The following is a 22,918-nucleotide window of genomic DNA, read 5'->3' on the forward strand; positions in this document are numbered from 1 at the left end:
AAAATCACATGACTTCACTCCTATGAGGACTTTGTAAGAGACAAAACAGATGAACATAAGGGAAGGGAAACAAAAATAATATAAGAACAGGGAGGGGGACAAAACAGAAGAGACTCATAAATATGGAGAATAAACTGAGGGTTACTGGAGGGGTTGTGGGAGGGGGGATGGGCTAAATGGGTAAGGGGTACTAAGGAATCTACTCTTGAAATCACTGTTGCACTATATGCTAACTAATTTGGAAGTAAATTTAAAAAAATTAAAAATAATATTAAAAAGTAAAAATAAGTAAATAAATAAATAAATCATTAAAAAAAAAGAATGAGAAATAAAACATACCTTGTTTTGGATACCTGATCTTCAGATGGAAGAAAGGGATTATTAACTGTTGCCGAAGAAGTGGTACCAAAAGCAGTGAGGCCCAGTAATTTAATTTGTGACAGGCCTAATGTGCTGGCATCTCGGGGGCGATGAAGTCTAAGGCAGACAGCAGAAGCTACTTCAGCTTTTACCAGCTGAATTTTTATGTAGGTGAGGCCACTGGTGACGACAGGAGTGGACAAAGGGAGCATGTTTACCCCATCTGCACTCACTTCAACGGACACAGAGGACGGGCAGGCTGGAGGAAGAGAAGAGTGAAAACTTACTAAAGAAAATGTGAACTGGACTTCATGGTTTAGCAGAAATCCCAGTAAAAGAGCAGCTTTCAGTTATATTATGAACTTGCAGACAGATAATTTATATGCCACGCCATACTTTGTCACTGACTTTCACCAGGACTGATTTTGGAGCTATTTTCCAACATAAGATATGAGATCTACAATATAACAAAAAGAGTATTTTAAAAATTGTAACATTCCCCTAAATAAAATAACTGAAGATATGTAATCCACATTTACATAACTTGAGTCTCTGCAAGAAAAAAAGTGCCAAATTGGCAATTACTCTATTATTTCTATTACTCAGAATTATCACCCACAATGTGGGACATTTGATTAATATGTTACGGCTTAGGGTTGTAAGTAATATGGAAAAGAATAATATACCAAAAACAAAGTGCTTTGAGGCACCTGGGTGGCTCAGTTGGTTAAGTTTAAGACTTCATCTCAGGTCATGATCTCATGGTTCGTGTGTTCAAGCCCCAGATGAGGCTCTGTGTTGACAGCTCAGAGCCTGGAGCCTGCTTCCGATTCTGTGTCTCCTTCCCTCTCTGACCCTCCCCCGCTCATACTCTGTCTCTGTCTCTGTCTCTCTCTCTCTCTCTAAAAATAAACAAACATTTAAAAATCACTATTTTTTTTTTTTTTTTTATTATTAGAGCAAGAGCATGTGAGTGGGGAGAGGGGCAGAGGGAGAGAATCCCAAGCAGGCTCTATCCTTGGCACAGAGCCCAACGTGGGGCTCAATACCAGGACACTGGGATCACGACCCGATACGAAATCAAGAGTTGGTTACTCAACCAACTGAGCCACCCAGGCGCCCCAAAATCACTATGCTTATACTGAAAGAATCTGGGATCAAAAATGCAAAATCGTATTTCAGATTCCTTTATGAATACTTGGAAGAGTTCTTTTTCCTCTTAATGTAACACTTGTTTCCTAAAAACTCTTTTCAATTATTTACACCTTGCAAAGTGAAAACAAAATATATTCAATGAAAAAGCACCAAATGAATGATACTCAATATAGTACAAATTTAAAAAATCACACTCGGGGCGCCTGGGTGGCGCAGTCGGTTAAGCGTCCGACTTCAGCCAGGTCACGATCTCGCGGTCCGTGAGTTCGAGCCCCGCGTCGGGCTCTGGGCTGATGGCTCAGAGCCTGGAGCCTGTTTGCGATTCTGTGTCTCCCTCTCTCTCTGCCCCTCCCCCGTTCATGCTCTGTCTCTCTCTGTCCCAAAAATAAATAAACGTTGAAAAAAAAAAATTAAAAAAAAAAAATCACACTCAAATATTAAAAATATTAAATACTACAGTCAAGTTATTAAAATAAAAAATTGTGTACATGTAATTATCTTACAATGGGGGGGGAGGGAAAAACACATAAATCCAAGCTAATTTCCCACTGCAGGACTGGCACTGAGGATGGGGCTAGAGAAAGTACGCTTGCTATCTACAGGTGTGTAAACTAACTCATTTCAAGTTAATGCTATAGCTTAATAAATTTGGGGAGAAAGGCAAGGAAAAATTATATATAACTGAAATAGGTTGGTTTGGATTTCATGAAACATTCCATTTGTTTAAGGGGAATAGCTATGTCAATTCATTTCATAGGAAATGATTTGGTGGTAATGTTGAATATTACACAAAAAACCTCAACATTAAGCAATCTGGGAATCATACCTAAGTGTATCACTGTTTACTAAATATTTTCTCTCATTTTTAAGTGTTCCTACATTACAGTTTATTTTCATACATGTTTCTTTACAAAAAATACTACTCACTCGCAAGAGATGCAAGGTGAGGCTGGATATGTATCTCTTTAAGAAGCACTGCTGCAGGAAGGTGAATGGTGAGGTCGCACCAAGCCTCCTCCGGCAGGAAGATGTAGGACCACGCAGCAGAGCGAGCCCTCCTGTGAGGAGGCGTGGCCTGTAAAAGCACCTCAGCTGGTTGGGCAGTTGGACTGCTAGATGTAATTGTACCTACAGAAGATATTATAAAAATCATAAAAATTCTGTAAAAGAACCCAAATAAACCATCAAGAACTATCTAATCACTGAACCAGAAAAATTAGCTAAAATCATAAACATCTGATGCTACAAACATATTTATTAGTGTGTGTTTAACACGATTTGTCACAGTATTTACAAAATATCAAGACACCCAGTCAACCTGCAAGGTGATAAGTTCATTATTAATCGTTGCCTAATTTCTTTATATTCACACGTCAAATGAAAACTAAGGTAATAACAAATCTAGCACAATAAACTGGGAAAAGGAGTACCCACCTAAAACGGAAGCTTCTTAAAAAATAACTCAAAATAAGATGGAACAAGTTCTTTAAACTGATTAACATTTATGGTGAAAACAGACACAAAAATCTGCTATTTCGTTTCACAAAAGGTGTTACTATTTAACTCGGAAATACAAACAAATGAGATCATTAAAATGGGAGCTATTAAAAACTTCCTTCTAATCAACAGACTGCTTCAAAAACCACTACCTTTAAAATCACTTGTTTGGTGATATTATCACATGATCAACTTACTTCAAGAACTATTTCTGCTTCATACCAGCTAATAAAATATGTAAGTTCATATCAATAAGATTTAGTAATTCTTTTCTTACCCAGGGGTGCAAAGTTATGGATCCCTTCTGCATTGTCAGGCTCAGAAGCTAGTATTCTTGTTTTCAAAGTGCTGTCAACAGCTTTATTGGGACCAGAATCAAGAAACTTCATAATAGTTGATACCATACTTCTTGCAGTGTTTACAATAGCCCTTGTACTAGTAACCATATTGTTGCAAATGAGCTGAACTCCACCTAATTTACAAAGAACACCAAATGAAAATAAGACAGTGTGACATTCAGTCACCTTTCACAGAAGACTACAAAAATGACAACATACACTGTCAAATGCATACACTTAAATGACAATTTGTGGAATTTATCTTACCCATATCATGGAATGCTTTCAAGGCGTCACTGGTATCCAATACTCTCAAAATAAACCACAGTAATGGTTCAGATAACTGGCAAGTAGCGAGAGAGCCCTAAAGAAAACCACATGTGTACTGTGACTTTGTAACAGTGATTATTAACTTCCTGTAATTAGGACAACTAACATATTAACTGTAATATTCTTTTATAGTTAAGTATTCTAAAATTATAGCCTTAATCTAAATCACAAATTCAACATATCTGCCAAAAGACCTAAGAAATCTTACTGAATCAACAAGGAAGTATAGCTTTTTTTCTGAACTCAGAGTATTTTTTAAATTAAGCATCTGTCTTTATCTAGTATTATCATTTTCGACCTTAATGTGCATTGATTTTGTTTTCCATTAGACACTAATTTCATTTAAAAACTGATTCTTCTCAAATATCTTTCCATTCATGGAGAAATATGTGCATATATATATATGCAATGACAATTTAAGAAAATGGTGATTTACACTGACATACAAAATACTCCTTAAGAAAGTACATTTTAAAACCTGCATTTGAAAAAAAATGCAGTAAATGGACTAGAAGTTAAAAGCATCACACTGGTTCCTACAATTTCATTTTATAAGAGGGAAAATCAAAAAGCAGTAATATTCGAACCGATTTTTCTTTCAAAATTACCCAAATCCTTTTTGGCTGAAAGAAAACTAAACAAACATGCATCATAGCTTGAAAAAATAGTCGCATTAAACTTTTGTATGTAACATCTACAGAGAGCATTTTGGTATTCCACTATGCTATTTCTAGGGAAAAGAAAACTTCTTGAGATAACAGGAAAACAACCTAAAATTTAAGATTATGTTTAATGTTTTATTCTTAGATCACTGTGGTGATTTTTTACAACATGGACTCAAAAAACTACATTCAAACTTTATTTAATAGTCTATAGGTCTTACTTGATGCTGCTGCTCTTTTTCCAATATATGAATCCTCTGTCTTTGTCCTATAAATACTTCTCTGTCCCCATTGCCAGAAACTATTTAAATTACTGAAATGGTTGCCAGATTGAACTTACTTGTCTGCCCATATATCCACAGGCCATGTAAGTTAAAATTGGCTGCAGCATCATGTGGACCGTAGAAGCTTTTTTACTGAGGGTTGTCAGTATGGTAAACAATCCATCCCCAACTGATATAGCATCTAACCCACCATGAAAGTTCTCATGTTTGGTAAGATGCAATCCACTTGCCCCTAGTTTAAATAAAAAGATTACACATTTTTAAAATACAGTATAGACTTAAAAACCAGTAATAATTAAAATAGAAAAGTCATTTGTCCTGAAACCACTGAAGGATGGGTATATAACAGCTACATATATGTATATGTGTATGTGTATATAAATACATGTGTGTATACATATACGAGAGATTGGGATATTCATCATAGCATTCAGTAAAGCAGTTTTTGGCCATCTTCTTACATGAGATACCTCTATTGTTGGTAACAATAAAAAGAAGTTGCTCTGTTATATGACTGAGGAATATCATCTTACATATCAGCCATATACCAAGAAGAAAGGAAATGGAGAGAAAAATAAGTGGTATTGTTACATAACTATGCTTCAAGACATCTAATTAAAAAAAAGATAGGATGGTTGTTTCCCATACACAAAGAAAGAAAAAACAGAATGGAATCAATGGGATTAATTTTGTCACAGTTTACAGAAGTACAATATATCAGCTTTCCAACAGGTAGAAAAGTTAAGCAACAATACAGAAATTTTACACTGATGTATGTGTCATAGAAACTGTTTCACTTTGGATAAAATTTTACACCTCACATTTTTTAAAAAGTGGGAATCAATGAGGTTCCCTAATATAAAATTTGATGTGAAATTCTTCATCTTTAACACATCAGAGATGTGTGATTATAAAGTATGGTGCCTGACCAGTGAGACTGATTTTTTTCTTAATATAACAAATTACAAGTTATTTGATTAGCATATTATGGTATTTAAAAATTCACACTTAAAATTCTTCATCATTTCTATTTCACTTATTGATAGAAGGAAGCCACTCTCTAGAAGTTTCCACTTACAGCTTGCTAAGAAGTTTGCAATGAAGTAGCCTTACACTATAAAGTAATAAAAAATCAATCTATATGTTGCTAAAACAAAGAGATACAATACCAAAAACAAGCATAAGAGTAAACATTCTCAATACGTACCAATTATCATCGCCATGGCACTGCTATTACACAGGCCCAGAGCAGACAAAATCTGGCTCATAATCTGTTGGTTGGCTAACACTAAGTCAGCAACATATGCAGGTGATCCTTGAACACTACTACTGCTTCCATTACCATCTTTGCCTCCGGAGACTTTTTCCTCATCTGAAACACTGTCTGTAGTATTGGTGGTCACAGAAACTCTTGCACTGTATTCTCTATTGCCCGAAAGAGGTAGCTGTACTAGAATGTTAACCAGTTTTAACAAATCAAACATGAGTTGATCTCTTGTCATTTCGCCACAAACTGCTTTTGCATCGCCTGGACGAATAAGGTTGGCAAAGAGTCCCCCAAAGCATGCTCGAGCACCCACCGAGCTATCTGATCCACTTCGAGACATCACTTTGTCTGAGCAAGTGATATAGTGGTGCACTAAAAAGGTGACAGACTCTATTACAGCAGAAATAGTACTAACTGAAACAACTTCAAAATTCTGCTCCAGGGTAAATTCTAAGAGCTTTACTTGGGCATCAAGAGGACCTTGGCCTGTCTGGAAAGCACCCCTGCAGAAAAAGAGAGATGATTAAAAATTAATCCATCTTAAATTTTAAAAAAAGTAACCACCACAATACAAGAGAGCTAACACAGTAATTAAACTCTTGGTTTTCACTGTTTCATTTTGTAGCAAATGGTTTCCATTCTTCCTGAGTCATTCTAACTGTCTTCCATTTGACACAAAATCAAAAGTGACTTCCCTTCCAATAGAAAACTAAAGGACAAGTAATCAAACAGGTGGTTTTGAAGCTACGGACTAAAATATTTGAGTATCACATGGAATAAGCTCTGGTTTTTCATATCTTCAAATGGTGCTATTTTAAACATTTTCTACTAATTATGATTTTCAAAACTTGAAATTCAGTCAACTAATTCTTACACATCAAAGTAAAATGCTCTCAAGTTCTGCTTGTGCCTAAGATATAAAAATCTGGAGAAAATACTGCCCCCAAATTAACGAGAAAAAGTAAAACTAACTATAAAGTCACATAAACCCATTACAGAGCTGGAAATCCAGGAAAGATAGGCACCTTCAACGAGACAGAATAAGAGCTTGACTTTCCTATGGCAGAACTTGAGAACAGACACTGGCAACATACAAATGAGTAAGAATTCAGCTAATATATTTAACAAACGGCTAAATTCTGGTGTATGCAACGGTGATAACACAGAACCCTTGACGTTCAAACCCATTCACAGACACCCAACCTTACAAACCCCCTACGACACACTTTGCCCATGTATCTATTCCATTTAGCTGTTCCTGAGTTATATACATTATAATAAATCAGTAAATGTTAAGCGTTTTACCTGGGTTCTATGTGTCATTTTTACAAACTACCAAAACTAGGAGTGTGCTGTGAGAACCCCTGAATTTGTACCCAAATCTGACAGAAGTGCTGCAACTTGCAACTGCGCGCTCTGAAGTGAGGGCAATGTTATGGTACTGAGTAGCTAAACCTGTGAGTCTGACACTAACTTTGGATAGTGTTAGAATAGGATTGAGGTGTAGGACAAAGCTTCATGTCAGTTTTCTGAAAATACCAAAAATAATGATAAACTTCTAGCCAGAATGACATAAATAAATAACAATTACCAATATCAGAAACGAAAACAGGAATCGAACTACAGCCCATCAACATTAAGAGGATAATAAGGAAATAAGACAAATAATTCGACAACATAGATGAAATGAACAAATTCCGTCAAGACGCAAACTGCCAAATCCCACTCAAGAAGAAACAGAAAACCTGAATCATCTTTCACTATAAAATAAATTGAAAACGTTTTCTTCAAGAAAACTCCAGACTCAGCATGCCTCAGTGGTGAGTACTGTCGAATATTTAAGTAATCAATTTTACACAACTCCTTTCAAAAACAGAAAAGGGATCATTCGTTTTATGAGTCCAGCATTAACTTGTATAAAAAACAGGCACTTTTCATAAAAACCAGACATTGTAAGAAAAATGCAAATATTCCTCATAAAGATAGACTCAAAAATCAACAAAATGTTAAGTAATTTAAGCAAGACATGAAAAGGATAATATATCATGACCAAGTGAGCAGTGAGTCTATGCTGGGAACACACAGTGATCAACACTTTTTAAAAAAAACCAATGTAATTCACCATATTTACAGACTACACAGGAAACAACATGATAATTTCAAAAGATATAGAGAAAGCATTCCACAAAATCCAAGGGTAACACATGATTTTTTTAAGTCTTAGCAAATTAAGAACACAAAAAACCTCAAATTGCTATCAGACATCTACAAAGGAAGCTATAGCTAGTAACATTTCTACTTGTGAAAGACTACCAATAACAGGAAGAAAAAAACAAAGACGGCCAATTTCATCACTTATACTGATCATACTGAAGGTACTTAACCAGGGCATTGGGAGAGGGGAAAGGGAAGGGCAGGGCAGGGCAGGGGCTGAGGATTAAGACATACACACTGGAAAGGAAGGAAATAAGGCTGTTTTTGCTCAGTGACTACATGACTGGGTACAAAAAAAATCCAAAGAGGCTATGTAACTCTTCCTAAATTGATCCGTAGACCGATGCATTCTCAATCAAAATCCAGCAGGGTTTTGTTTTATTTCAGGTAGTGTACACGAGAATCAATAAACTTATTCTAAAATTTATGTGGAAAAGCAAAGGAACCAGAATAGCCAAAACAATTCTGAAAAAAGAACAAAGTTGGAAAACCAGCACTACCAGATTTCAAGAAACTGTGGAGGGACCAAGGCAATACAGCATTAGAAAAGTATAGATGCAAACGTCAATTCTACAGAAGAGAGTCCAGATAGTGCAAAACGTGTACAGTCAACGGATTTTGAAAAGCAAAGAAAATTCAATGAAAAAAGCAGAGCCTGTACAACAAATGACAGAGGAACAAATGGACATCCACAGGCAAAAACAAACAAAAACAAAAAACAAAAAAACTGTGACCCAAATGCAACATAAATGTAAAAACTAAATTTCTAGAAGAAAACATAGCAGATCATGTGTAGGACCATGGTTTAGGCAAGGATTTTTTCTTTTTTTTAGGACATAAAAATAATATATAAGGGAAAAACTTGACAAGACTTCATGAAAATAGAAAACTTATTTTCTGAAGGATACTGTTAAGAAAATGAAAATATCATCCACAGGCCAATAGAAAGTATCTGCAAAAACACCCAATAAAATTGAATGCCTTCTTTATATTAAGACTATGTATTTCTGGGGCGCCTGGGTGGCGCAGTCGGTTAAGCGTCCGACTTCAGCCAGGTCATGATCTCGCGGTCCGTGAGTTCAAGCCCCGTGTCAGGCTCTGGGCTGATGGCTCAGAGCCTGGAGCCTGTTTCCGATTCTGTGTCTCCCTCTCTCTCTGCCCCTCCCCCGTTCATGCTCTGTCTCTCTCTGTCCCAAAAAAATAAATAAAAAACGTTGAAAAAAAAATTAAAAAAAAAAAAAAAAAGACTATGTATTTCTTCCTGGTCATAAAATTAATTTACCTAAGAGCTCCCAGCTAACTTATCACGATACTAGAGACTTTCTTAAAACCACAGAAAACAAACAAAACATAAACCAAGACATTCTTGGCCCAGAACCTTATGCATTGGATTAAAGAAAATTACACTAGAAAATTCACAGGGTGTGTGTACAGCAGAAGGGGTTGGCTGAAAAAAGAAGAGAAGCTGAAAAAAAGAAATTGCTGATCAGTTTTGGAGGCATGCAAATATCTCCACTTTGAAAAAAAAAATAGTATGTAACTAAACTAAAATCAAGAAGCATGTTTCTGTAGGAAACGTAAGAGCCAATATATTACAGTCTCATAGGAAAACCTTTACTGCAGTACAACTTTATATGAACAGTAGTATACTAAAGCATATATCTACTGAATGTTTGGAGGTCTCATACACAATTTTTAAAAAAAGCCTAGTTAAAAGAAAAAGTAAATACATGGTGACTGATTTTTGCTTGTCAACTGCTTTTATTTACATCACACAAAACTATCATGCCCATGTTTTCCAAATATTGTACATGTATTCATATCGTAACATCATGTCCTTAGTTTCGTGAATCTACTCCTTACCTTTATCTTTCACTGTGTATATACAACAAATAATTAAAACTACACATATTATTAGTTTTTATTATTTTTTTAAATGTTTGTTTATTTTGAGAGAGAGAGAGAGAGAACGAGCAGGAGAGGGGCAGAGAGAGGGACAGAGAGAATCCCAAGCAGGCTCCAACCCAGTGAAGAGCCCAACATGGGGCTTGATCTCATGAAGTACGAGATTATGACCTGAGCTGAGATTAAGTGTCAGACACTTAACTGACTAAGCCACCCAGGTGCCCCAGAAAGTAATGTTGGATTTTTGAAATGTCTTACAGTATGAAGAAAATGATACATTCATATGATATATATTAGGATATTTAACCATTCATGCATTTTAAGAATAAACTCATGGGAATGCAAGCTGATGCAGCCACTCTGGAAAACAGTATGGAGGTTCCTCAAAAAACTAAAAATAGAACTACCCTACGACCCAGCATTGCACTACTAGGCATTTATCCATGGGATACAGGTGTGCTGTTTCGAAGGGACACATGCACCCCCATGTTTATAGCAGCACTATCAACAATAGGCAAAGTATGGAAAGAGCCCAAATGTCCATCGATGGATGAATGGATAGAGAAGATGTGGTATATATACACAATGGAGTTATTACTCAGCAATCAACAAGAAGGAAATCTTGCCATTTGCCACGATGTGGATGGAACTGGAGGGTGTTATGCTAAGTGAAATTAGTCAGTCAGAGAAAGACAAAAATCATATGACTTCACTCATATGAGGACTTTAAGAGACAAAACAGATGAACATAAGGGAAGGGAAACAAAAATAATATAAAAACAGGGAGGGGGACAAAACAGAAGAGACTCATAAATATGGAGAACAAACTGAAGGTTACTGGAGGGATGGTGGGAGGGGGGATGGGCTAAATGGGTAAGAGGCACTAAGGAATCTACTCCTGAAATCATTGTTGCACTATATGCTAACTAATTTGGATGTAAATTTTAAAAAATTAAAAATAAAATTAAAAAAAGAAGAAAGAAAGAAAAGGGAAATTTGGACACAAAGACATAGGAGAAGAGGTGCCACATGAAGGTGGAGGCAGAGAATGCAATGATGCATCTACAAGTCTAGGACCACTGAGAATTTCTGGCAACCAATGGAAGCTAGGAAAAGGCAAAGAAGAATTCTCCCCTAGAGCCTCCAGAGGAGAGTATGGCCTGCAAACACATTGATTGCATTCTTTTAGCCTCAAAAACTGAGAGATAATAAATTTCTATTGTTTTAAGCCAAAAGTTAAAAAAAAAGAATAAACCCACTACGGTCACAATTTACTCTTTTAATGTATTGCCAAATATTGATAATAAATTTATTTAGGATTTCTCTAGGAGACTGGTGTGTAATTTTCTTTTGTAAGCTATCTTTCTCAGGTTTTCTTACATATTGGTTTGAAATAAAATCTTTGGTAGCTTTAATATTCTATCTGTATTCTAGAAAAATTTTAACAGCTTCAAATAAATTTCATTTATCCATGAAAACATTAAAAGCAAGCAGAGATTTAACACACTGTGTTTCTTTCATAGAGTTCAAGAATCTAGAGAGCCAGAATGGAATGGAATGAAAAGTCAGGAAAGAAATGGATAAATCTTTCCCCCTTAATCCCTACTCTACTGTACCTGTTCCCACATTAACCCCTAACAAATGGTAAAGCAAAGTTTATTTAGAGGATTACTTATTACTTCTACATCAAGAATACATGCATACATTGAAATTTACCTTTCTGTAGAAAGTATATGAATTAGCTTGAGCAAAAATTCACTGAATATCTGAGGACATGTTGAAGAAAGATGCACTTGTAATCGGGTAAGAAATTCTTGCATAGCTTGTGTAGCAGTTGGACCAACCTGAAGAGAAATTAATTCCATTGAAAACTTTTTACTGATACCATTTATAGAATTATTCATTTAAAAAGCATCAAGCATTAAGTCAAGCACTATACTCTTTGAACTTTTCATATAAAGAACGAAATATTAACAGTGATAGCAAGAAACCAACTTGCTTAGGTTTTGATATATTTAAACTTAAAATTATAAATCCTTTTTTTTAACGTTTATTTTTGAGATAGAAAGACAGAGACCACGCATGCATGAGTGGGAGAGAGTGGGGGACAAAGGATCTGAAGTGGGATCTGCACACACAGCAGCAAGCCTGACACAGGGCTCGAGCTCACGAACCATGAGATCATGACCTAAACCAAAGCTGGACTCTCGACTGACTGAGCCACCCAGGTGCCCCCAAAACCATAAATTCTAGTATCAATAATTTTAGCATTATGGTTTAGAACTTACAGTAGGTTTATGTAACTCAAGACAGAAAAAAATTCATCTGAATTACACAAGAAATATACCCACAATGATTCACAAAAGTACAAAGAACTTTAGCACTGATTTTCACCAACCACCTTACTAAATACCTATTTCACAGAAGCACTCAAAGAGGTTAAGTGATCCACAACTGGTCATGCTGCTAATGACTAGCAGAGCAAATACGAAAGTGGATGAAAAAACCAAAATCACAAAGACTCCAAAGGTACAAACCTGTACCAATTAATAAAAAAATGCTTTCCCAAACATTGTATCTTGTCAATGAAAGAAATGATAATGAAAAACATACTAAGTAACCTGAGGTATGTTTTGGAATGTTTTGTAATACTTCTCCATACAATCTTATTCAATCTCAATTTGTTATGATCACAAAAACCTTGAGGAGTTTTGGTAAAACAAAATGCAATGTAATGCTTCAAACTGTTTTAAAGTTAGATAAACTTAATTTCTAATACTAAGCACCTAAGTCACAGCATTCTTAACCAAAACTAAGATCTTGGAGGAAAGCTTGATCTTTAATAACTTATTCTGCCTTTAAAAAAAAAAAACAAAACCAGGAAGAAAAAATCCCTATTTAATACAATGGTATGCCCTCCAATACCTCGCTCTACCACCAACAAGTTGTGTAACTGTGGGCAATGCAGATACTGCATTTCTTCATATATGTAAAATAATGAAGTTAGAATCAATGATCCCAGGAATCTTCACATTCCCAATTCATAAATCTCTATGTACAATAATCACTTGATAATATGACTCTGCTTCCACCAAAACTCTGGCCCTATCTAAATATAATAGTTTTTTCTCCCTTGTTTTCATGCTTGTCTTGATCATTTCACTGTGTTCTACAAAACTTAAGTATGTACAGTACAAGAGTACTGACTAAATGTATCCAACAGAATTTAAAATCCAAGAAGGCAGAGAACTTGGTCTTGATAACTACTTATAATCCCTAGTACCTAGAACAATACCTGGACCTAGCACATAGAAGCCTCATAAAAACTTACTGAACAGGGGCACCTGGGTGGCTCTGTTGGTTAAGAGCCTGACTCTTGATTTCAGCTCATCATCTCACAGCTTGTGAGTTCAAGCCCCACATAAGGCTCTGTGCTGACAGTATGGAGCCTGCCTAGGATTCTCTCCTTCCCTCTCTCTCTGCCTCTACCCCACTCATGCTATCTCTTTAAAAAATAAACATTTTTAAAAACTTACTGAATAAATGAAACACCAGAAAGGATGATATTATTACAGATTACACAACTAAATGAGATTGTGTCTAATGGCAAATCCAGAGAAAAATTTATAAATTTAAAAGATGATAATGTTGCATAGCCTCCACTAAAAAGATGCTATGAAAACTAAATTTATATCTTATATAAAAAAATATATATAATAGGGGTGACTGGGTGTCTCAGTTAAGTGTCCAATTTTTGGTTTTGGCTCAGGTCATGATGTCATGGTCATTGAGATCGAGCCCCACATTGGGCTCTGCACTGAGCCTGGAGCCTGCTTGAGAGTCTCTCTGCCACGCCCCTGCTCATGCTCTCTTTCTCTCTCTCTTTAAAAAAAAAAAAGAAGTATAATGATGTAGGAATATTTTAAAAAGCAATATATTATAACAAGAAATTAAACTGATATAAAGGAAGTTTATAATGAGACTAAAATTGTTTATAAGCCCTGAGCAATACAACTTACTATTTTTTTAAATAACATATTTAATATTATAAAATGGTTGTGAGGTGGATTATCAATATTAGTAGTTGAGATCATTAAACATGGTACATTAATTTTAAACAACTTTTTAAATTCCTGCGGTGCCTGGGTGGCTCAGTTAGTTAAGCATCTGACTTCGGCTCAGGTCATGATCTCATGGTTCATGAGCTTCCACTTCTCTCTCTCTCTGCCCCTTGTGGGATTCTCTCTCTCTCTCTCTCTCCCTCTCTCTATAACCCTCCTTCAGTTGTGCCCTCTCTCACTCAAAAACAAAAACAAAACAAAACTTTTTTAATTCCAAGATTTCTTAAATGTTTCCCTGACTTTCAGGTATTTTTTCAGGATGTTTCTTAAATTAGCCCAAAATTAATGCCAAAAATACACATCTGCTTATAAATCCAGTAAAAATTCAAGTGAAAATTTACTACCTGCTGTGCTTCAGTTTCAGTATAACTATTATTATATATCATTCAAAACATTTTATTACATTGAAATATAAGACAATATCATTTAATACCTAAGCAATGAAAATTTTATTAGTTACATTAAGTTTTTCTTTACAAATATAATATGTTTATTGAACTGTCTGGGTCTATCACTAGTTTTGAAAAGACACCGTACCTGCGGACTGTGTTGATTTGTTCCATGTGGACTGGTGCCAGAAAGAAATTTCACTAATACATGAATCAGGTTTGGATCTGAAACCAGCAGATGAGCAGTACTCTCCTGAGTTCCAATGGCATTGCTTGAACCAGCTGTAAAACATTTTTTAAAAATGCTCTTAACAAATGGACCCTGAAAGAATGGAAATGCGGTATCTCAAATATCTTTTAGTTTCAAGGAAAACTCACATATTCCTGGGAGTTAGTTTATTAAAAGGGTCTGAAACTCTACTGTACTGACTGTGTTGGGCTCATTCTGTATTTTCATCTATCATGGATCTCCTCTGGCCCCTCTCCTAATCTGACTATAAAAAATAGCTGGTTTAAAGTGCATCTTATTTAGTATATAGTCAAGTGGAAAAGAAATTGGAAAAGAAATAAATAAATGCTTACTGACCTTTTGGTGAGCCTATTCTTGGTAGTTATTTCCCTCTTTCAGAAATAGGGACCTACTTTTCGGATAAATCTCAGATAAATCTATGCAAACACTATTCATTTTTGCAAGTCAATACCACAAAGGTTGTATAATGTTCAAAGGTATACAGGTAACACAGCAGTTTTCTGAATTGACTAAAACATCCTTTGAGCTAAATCTATCTTCAATATGAGACAGTGATACTTTTGATGCCATATTTGGAAAGTATATTTGAAATGAAAAAAAGGAATAGCACTTTGATGTGAAACAATGATTTAAACTGATATATTTATCAATGTGACAGAGATTTCTATTTAGTGAAATTAACCCCACAAAGAATGGGGATGAAATTTACCCACCTCTTGTCATAATCTAGAGAGAATGAGGATTTCAATTCACAAATGGTGAGTCCTTGTTTTCTAGTCTGAACTTTCATCCCTATCTCAACAACAATCTCCAGAATGTCAGATTAAATCCAGACTTAAATGTGAAAGGTAAAACCAATATGCACTACAGAAGATAACATAGAAGGGATCTAGATGTGGAAACAAAAACCTAGCAATCTAATCATATATGCTCAGGATTATAATAATAAATAAATCACTTTTAAGCGCAAAGATCCTTTAAAAAGAATAACAAACATAAAACAGTAAATATTTGAATGTACTCTAAAAGCAATCAGTTTTGTTTTAATAAGTAGTAAGGTTTTAGAAAGTAAAACTATGATTTGAACTTGTGATGGCAAATGAGAGTAAACTGTCAAAGTAAAGAGGCAAAAAGCCTAAGATATTTAAGAATAAATTCAGAAGAGGCAGAGTCAAAGAAGGAACATAATCTTCACAACTCTATCACTTCTTACAAAAATCTTGAGAATCTGATAGTAAGGATAAAAAAGTATGTGTGAGAGATTTAAAGGAATAGATTTAAAGGAATAAATCTCCAAACTTACGATTCAGCTGCATATTTGTCATGAGAGTTAGACTATGAAGCACAAGGCACCATGTCCGGAGAAGAGTGTTGGGATACCAAGCTAACACGGTGAGAAAGCTAGTTATGGACGCTATACAGAAAAGAGAAGGGGAGGACATTTTTAATTAACGATAACCACATGTTTATTAAGAATTCAAAATGAAACAGATAAATTTAAAATACGACACTATTTCTTTACATCAATTCACTACCTAGTGGCCTCAAAACATACAAATGAAAAGAGTTCCCCGTTAAATATCACTAAAGAATTAAGAAATAAAATAATGTTTTAAGGCTAAGTTTAAAGCTCAGCCCACCATCCATAAAATAACATGTTATCACTATAAACATGCTGTCCTTTTCAAACTACAGGCACTTCTACTGCAACACAGCTTTACTAAAACTCTTCACATTCTATAAGACCTAAAGCTGAAAATAACAGGGGACACTGGAAAAACAGGGATGGGGTAAAACCTCTGAAAACCAATACAACTTCACAACAAAAGCAGAAACTACAACAAAAATTAGGTCACTTGCAAGGTTAAGTGGGAAGCACTTAACGGCAGCTGGAGAAGCCAAAGAAATTATTCAAATGCAGAAACATAATTCAGTGCCCACACTGTGCTCTTAAAACACCCTTGAAAAATGGCTGATTCCAGATTTCAGGCCAAAATATAAACAGACTGAAATATTTACCACACTTTAAAAGCTAACAAAAACCCAGTCATGTATTTAAAACAAAAGAAAGTAGCACCGCACTAGCCACAAATGGCAAAATTTTAGCATCAATATCCATAACAATTTTAATAGAAAAATATTTTTAAATCCCTGAACTTACACAGATATTTATTAAAGAAACTAAATGGTCATTTTAAAAATTAAGGAAGTTCTGGCATTTTCCTTGCCTCTATTATACAAACTGTACCAACAGAGGGTGAGAGAATAGCCTATGAAAGAAAATTTCTCTTTATGTAAGTATTTCAACTAAGAAACAGTGACAGAAATAGACTATCCTCATTTTGAAACCTCTAATGAATTATTAATGGCATTCAGCATCAGTGTGTTAATAATGTAAAAATAGAGGCTACCTTTGAAATTGCCTTTTAAAAAAATACTAAGCTCCAGGTCTAACTACCAATTTATAGGAAATAGAGAGGACAGCATGGAGATACAATCACGAAAAATCAGGAACCTGGGAATCCTGAAAAACAACCAAACTTCTTTGACAAATGACTTTATTAAGGGGATAAAAAAAAAAAGATCTGGAGGGAACCGATACAGCTTAAGGATTAAAGAAATATAATTAAAACATGTGGACCTTATATGGAGTCTATTTCAAGTTTTAAAAATTTGGAACAGTTGAGACAACTAGAAATTTGAATACTAACCAGATATCTGATGATAATAATGAACAGTTATTTACTTTTTTTACTCATCAACTTTGTTTATGTGTAAGGGTTTTCACAATAAAAAAGAACACAACTTATAATAATTATTAGTACAGTGGAAGAGATGAAAACCTCTTCATTAAAGCAGGTTGGCTCTTGCCAAGACAACGCAGATCTAAGTAGAACCGTTGAGCCAGTGGGACTAAAGACCAACCTGATAGCCATGTGAATAGAAAATGCACCCCCCCTAGGAAGAAAGCACCAGAAATAGATGACCATTTACACTCTTCTTAAAATAAAACTAAATAGATTCCTGAAGCCAGAGCCAAAGACTAATTCTGTTTCTACAGAAGGGTATTATTTTACTCCCATTATATCTACACTCCTGCATTTGTCCAAAACACACACACACACACACACACACACACCCAAAAGTTAACTAATAAAACTCTTAAAAAAATTTTTTTAATGTTAATTTTGAGGGAGAGACAGAGACAGAGCGTGAGTGGGGTAGAGGCAGACAAAGTGGGAGACACAAGGCTCTGAGCTGTCAGCACACAGCCCAACACAAGGCTTGAACTCACAAACCATGAGATTATGACCTGAGCCGACGTCGGATGTTTAACTGACTGAGCCACCCAGGCATCCCTAACACTACTTTTTTTCTTTTTTTAAATATAATTTATTGTCAAATTGACTAACATACAGTGTGTAAAGTGTGCTCTTGGTTTTTGGGGTAGATTCCTGTGGTTCATTGCTTATATACAACACCCAGGGCTCATCCCAACAAGTGCCCTCCTCAATGCCCATTACCCATTTTCCCCTTTCCCCCACCCTCAGTTTGTTCTCTGAATTTAAGAGTCTCTTATGGTTTGCCTACTAATACAACATCTACAGGAAATCAACAACCAACTTCAATTTATCAATTCCTATGAGGCTGATTCACCTTTTTAAGAAATACCAAGGGCACCTGGGTGGCTCAGTCAGTTAAGCTTCTGACTTTGGCTCAGGTCACAATCTCAGGGTTTGTGAGTTCGAGCCCCGCATTGGGCTCTGTGCTGACAGCTTGGAGCCTGGAGCCTGGAGCCTGCTTTGGATTCTGTGTCTCCCTCTCTCTCTGCCCGCCCCCGCTCGCACTCTGTCTCTGTCTCTCAAAAATAATCATTAAAAACAAACAAAAAAAAAGACATACCAGTGGTAACAGAACAGCTGAAGAATAAGACAAGTATTTTAGGAAATAAAATTAACAGTGCAAGTTTTAGTTGCACATGGGCATAAGATAACACAAATCACAGAGTAAGTTTTTTGTTTTCTTCACTGCTAAGTAATGTCAGTTTATTAAAAAAAGGCTTTTTTCCAGTAAACCATTATAATCCTAATGACAAAGATTAGGTAAACATTACCCTAATCATTGCCTTTTTAGTTTATTTATAGTATGTTAATAACCATCCTTCTAATAAATCTTACCCTGATTTAATGAGATGACAGGTATTCGATTGGCATTATATAAAAAAATGTCTGCTCCATTTTCTTTGTTTCCAGATGAACTAGAATTCAGGCTCAATGTGAGCCACAACTGGAGAAGTGATTCCAACTGAAAAAGAGTGAAAATTGACAGGAGGGAAAAAAAAGTATCTATTATATAATGAAATACTGTTTGAATAAAAACCTTATGAATGACTCCTTGTGAGTAATTAGTTTTTTTATTAAGTATTTCCTCTGGCTACTTCAATTCAGTTGGCAAGCAAACACATCTCACAATTCTTGATGAAACAAAATTTAAATTAAAATTTGGTACCTAATACATCTAGTTTTCTAAATCAAAATGGATGATTCAAGTCTTTAAATATAGTTGTATGTGCAACATATAATTGGAACTAAAGTAACAAAGCTTAAAAATCATAAAACTTATAAATAACCCTATCACTGAGGAGCTGTGGTTATCAAAGGATCTCCAATACTTCTCCATCTGAGATAATGAATAAAACACCCTTTCAGGTTGAGAAAGATCTCCCCAGTTATTTTCACCTTTTACTAGGCTAGCAATACTTGTAAAAATACACCATTTCTCCTGAAGTCATACCTGGACATGATGGACTTGAAGCATGGAAAAAAGTTTGTTGAAACAAACATTTAACATTGGGACAGATGATAACTGTATAATAAGCTGGCTGGACTGGCTCGCTGCTTGTAAACCCCCTAGAAGGGAATCATCTGTTCCAGTGGGAGACTGTGATACTGAAAATTAAACACAATTATGATTTTTATATACAAAGTAGCAGGAGAAATGTTCACTAGCTATTAGTATGTACAGATAAGTGAGGCACTTTAAAAAAAATTTTTTTAATTGCATTCCTAAGAATGGTTCATCATTATATTATTTGAAAATTTGTTTTTACAACATTACCTGAAGGTCAAAAAGACAATCACCAAAGAGAGAAGCTCCCCAATTCACAGCACTTGTCCATCAAAGGAAAAAAACCTTATTACTCTCTAGCAATTTCTATTTTCAATATTTTCCTAATTAATAAAAGAGGAAAAGGAAGAAAAAGAAGAATCTTGACTAATTCTTAAGAAAGTAATTTTAGAATAATTTAGACTCTAATCCATTGATTCTTAACCTTGATTACACATTAAAATTACCTGGGAAGCATCAAAAAATTCTGATGCCCAGGTCACACACCAAACTAATAAATGAGCATACATTCATGGGAAGTAGACAAATATATGAACTCTAAGAGAGGTTTTCCATGAAAACTTTATTTACAAAGTTATTAAAAGGGGGACAAAGTTCTGAACAGGATAAAAATCAAAAGACAAAATATTAAGAGGAACAGATACAAATTACAAAAGCATCTTTTAACAAAATGTTTTAGATCAGAAATATTTAACAGAGAAAAGGGCTACTTAGGTCAGTACTGAATTGTCTGTCGTCGCGGAGAGGCTGACCCAACAAAAGAGATCCCTCCATTACATGAAAGATAAGGTACAATAATACTATTGTACCAATACCAAGATCACAGAACACTAGACCATTTCTTCAGTCTTTTACCTTTTTTCTATACCCCCTAAGGTGAGAAATAAATGAAAATAGCAAAGTGAAAGAATTCAATTTGACATAGAAATGTTGAAAAACCCAATTTCTCTAATGCATTGTGAACTCTCCTTCATAGGGGAGGGAGAACATGATGCTCTTCCTAGGTTCTAACTAGTACATCTACCCCTTTACTCACCATGCTCCAGAGAAGGTGAAGTAATTTACAGGAGGTGAAGGAAAATAAAAATCACCACCTCCTCAGCACAGCTCCTCAATCTTTAGTCTTTGAGAGACAAGCTGCTATCTCAACTGTGCTCACCTGACAGGAGGCAATCCACCCAAGTCTAGCACTCTACTTCAGCAAACTACAGCCGGGTGATCAAAACTGGCAGGCACCTGACTGTGTAATAGTTTCTAAATCAGCCATGCCCATTTGTTTGGACGTTGTCTATGGCTACTTACTACAAAGTCACAGTTGTGTAGTTACCACACACACTGTACAGCTCAGAAAGCCTAAAACATTTACTATCTGGTCCTTGATATAAAAAGTTTGCTCTCTTTTGATGCAGATAATCAGGCAGTAAATCTTCAATTCAGCAGTTCAATTAGGCCCCTATATATCTCTTCCATCCCAGTCTTTAGTAAAAGGCGAAAGATTTACACGATTTGAAGACAAACCAGAGTACATCCATCCTAGTCTTTAAGGGTGACAAAGATGCCACTGCAGTAGTGCCCCCTTATCAATAGTTTTGTTTTCCACAGTTTCCGGTTTCTTTTAATAGCAGTCAACTGCTATCATCATATGAACAGCAGTCAACTACAGGCAGGAGGCAGGTGATCCTCTGTCTGACTGACATACAGTTAGAAGGTCAACGGTAGCCTGACACTCCATCACTACACCTACGTCATTCACCCTACTGCATTACACCATGCAGGCATTTTATCATCAAAAACCACCACCACGAGAGTGAATACATAACATATTTTGAGAGAGACCACATTCATACCTTTATTACAGTATATAATTGTTCTATTTTATTATTATTGTTAATCTCTTACTGTGCCAAATTTATAAATCAAACTTTATCACAGGTTTGTATGGAAAAAACATGCTATGTATAGGGTTCAGTACTAGCTGTGGTGTCAGGCATCCACTGGGGGTCCTGTATGTCTCTTGGAAAAGGGGGGGGGGGAATTACTGTATTCAAAAACCCACTTTATAATAAATGCGGATATAATGGAAGGAACTCCCAGGCAGCTAGCTAAGCAAACAACTCTAGGAATTTCATTAACTTCACAATGCCACAATAACAAAACATCACTCAGATTTTTGGACTGAATGTAAGTGTAGTACTACATGGAGGCATTTTGTTTCCCCTCCGCTTTCCCAATATATTAATCCTTTGTCTTTTTTCTCAACTTGCTACTAACTTAGTGAGGGAGAGGTGCTATATACTTAGCCTACTCAGATTCACACCACACGTGGAATTTAAAAATTTGTCTTCACTGAATGCACTTAAAAAATCAACCAAAAAATAAATCATTCACCGCAATATTCTAAGAATGATGATTTTCACTTACATGTAGGTGATGTATTTGTTAATGCCTGTAAAATGGAATCTGCTTCCAGGGTAGACATCATTTTCAACATAAGTTCTGCTTGTTGTTCAAGTCCAACTTCTAGGCGAGCATCTAGGGCTACGAAGAGCAGTTAAAAGAAAAAAAGCCTATTTGATAATTATTACTCATGTCCTACTTTCTACACTAAAATGTTGACATCCAAATGCAGAATAGGGTGAAGAATGTGTCCTCATGGAGAACAACTTGTCAGGAGTATCAGGTATGTCAGGAAGTATGCAGGTAACAAAATCTGTGCAAAGGAGGCCAGAGATGGGAGACTGGTTATATAAAGAGAAATGGATCAAATAAATTAAGTGATGATAATGGAAACAAGTAAGGTAAGGATAATGAGAACCAGGTTCCTCATTGTCAGAGAATACAGATACAAAAATGGAAGGGAGGAAGTTAAAATGAAGCCTGTGGAATATTACACTGTACATTAACGAACTTAAATTTTTTTAACTTATTTAAATTTTTTAAATTTATTAAAAAAATAGTATTTTTTAAAATACTACAGCCAGGGGCGCCTGGGTGGCGCAGTCGGTTTAGCGTCCGACTTCAGCCAGGTCACGATCTCCCGGTCCGGGAGTTCGAGCCCTGCGTCGGGCTCTGGGCTGATGGCTCAGAGCCTGGAGCCTGTTTCTGATTCTGTGTCTCCCTCTCTCTCTGCCCCTCCCCCGTTCATGCTCTCTCTCTCTCTGTCCCAAAAATAAATAAACGTTGGAAAAAAAAAAAAAATCTTCTAAACACAAATGCTGAACTGGAATGGGATATGAAT

General features: G+C 35.6%; 1 protein-coding gene across 26 annotated transcripts in view; it reads right to left on the reverse strand.

The window, feature by feature from the left end:
* Positions 1-22,918, reverse strand: part of BIRC6 (baculoviral IAP repeat containing 6) — a 223,456-nt gene that overhangs the window by 90,859 nt on the left and 109,679 nt on the right. For all 26 annotated transcript variants that reach the window (XR_006703691.1, XM_045447194.1, XM_045447217.1 and 23 more), the window contains 12 exons: positions 22,102-22,218; positions 19,567-19,721; positions 18,951-19,077; positions 16,076-16,186; positions 14,671-14,804; positions 11,729-11,856; positions 5,834-6,396; positions 4,683-4,858; positions 3,618-3,714; positions 3,290-3,484; positions 2,443-2,643; positions 340-619 (listed from right to left, as the gene is read on the reverse strand). Coding sequence is in view for 25 of the 26 variants with exons in the window: in XM_045447194.1 (XP_045303150.1) it covers positions 340-619; positions 2,443-2,643; positions 3,290-3,484; positions 3,618-3,714; positions 4,683-4,858; positions 5,834-6,396; positions 11,729-11,856; positions 14,671-14,804; positions 16,076-16,186; positions 18,951-19,077; positions 19,567-19,721; positions 22,102-22,218 (2,284 nt within the window). In the remaining variant the exon portion in view is untranslated. The remainder of the gene's footprint in view (positions 1-339; positions 620-2,442; positions 2,644-3,289; positions 3,485-3,617; positions 3,715-4,682; positions 4,859-5,833; positions 6,397-11,728; positions 11,857-14,670; positions 14,805-16,075; positions 16,187-18,950; positions 19,078-19,566; positions 19,722-22,101; positions 22,219-22,918) is intronic.

Source organism: Leopardus geoffroyi, chromosome A3 (assembly GCF_018350155.1).
Source record: "Leopardus geoffroyi isolate Oge1 chromosome A3, O.geoffroyi_Oge1_pat1.0, whole genome shotgun sequence".
Lineage (NCBI taxonomy): Eukaryota > Metazoa > Chordata > Mammalia > Carnivora > Felidae > Leopardus > Leopardus geoffroyi.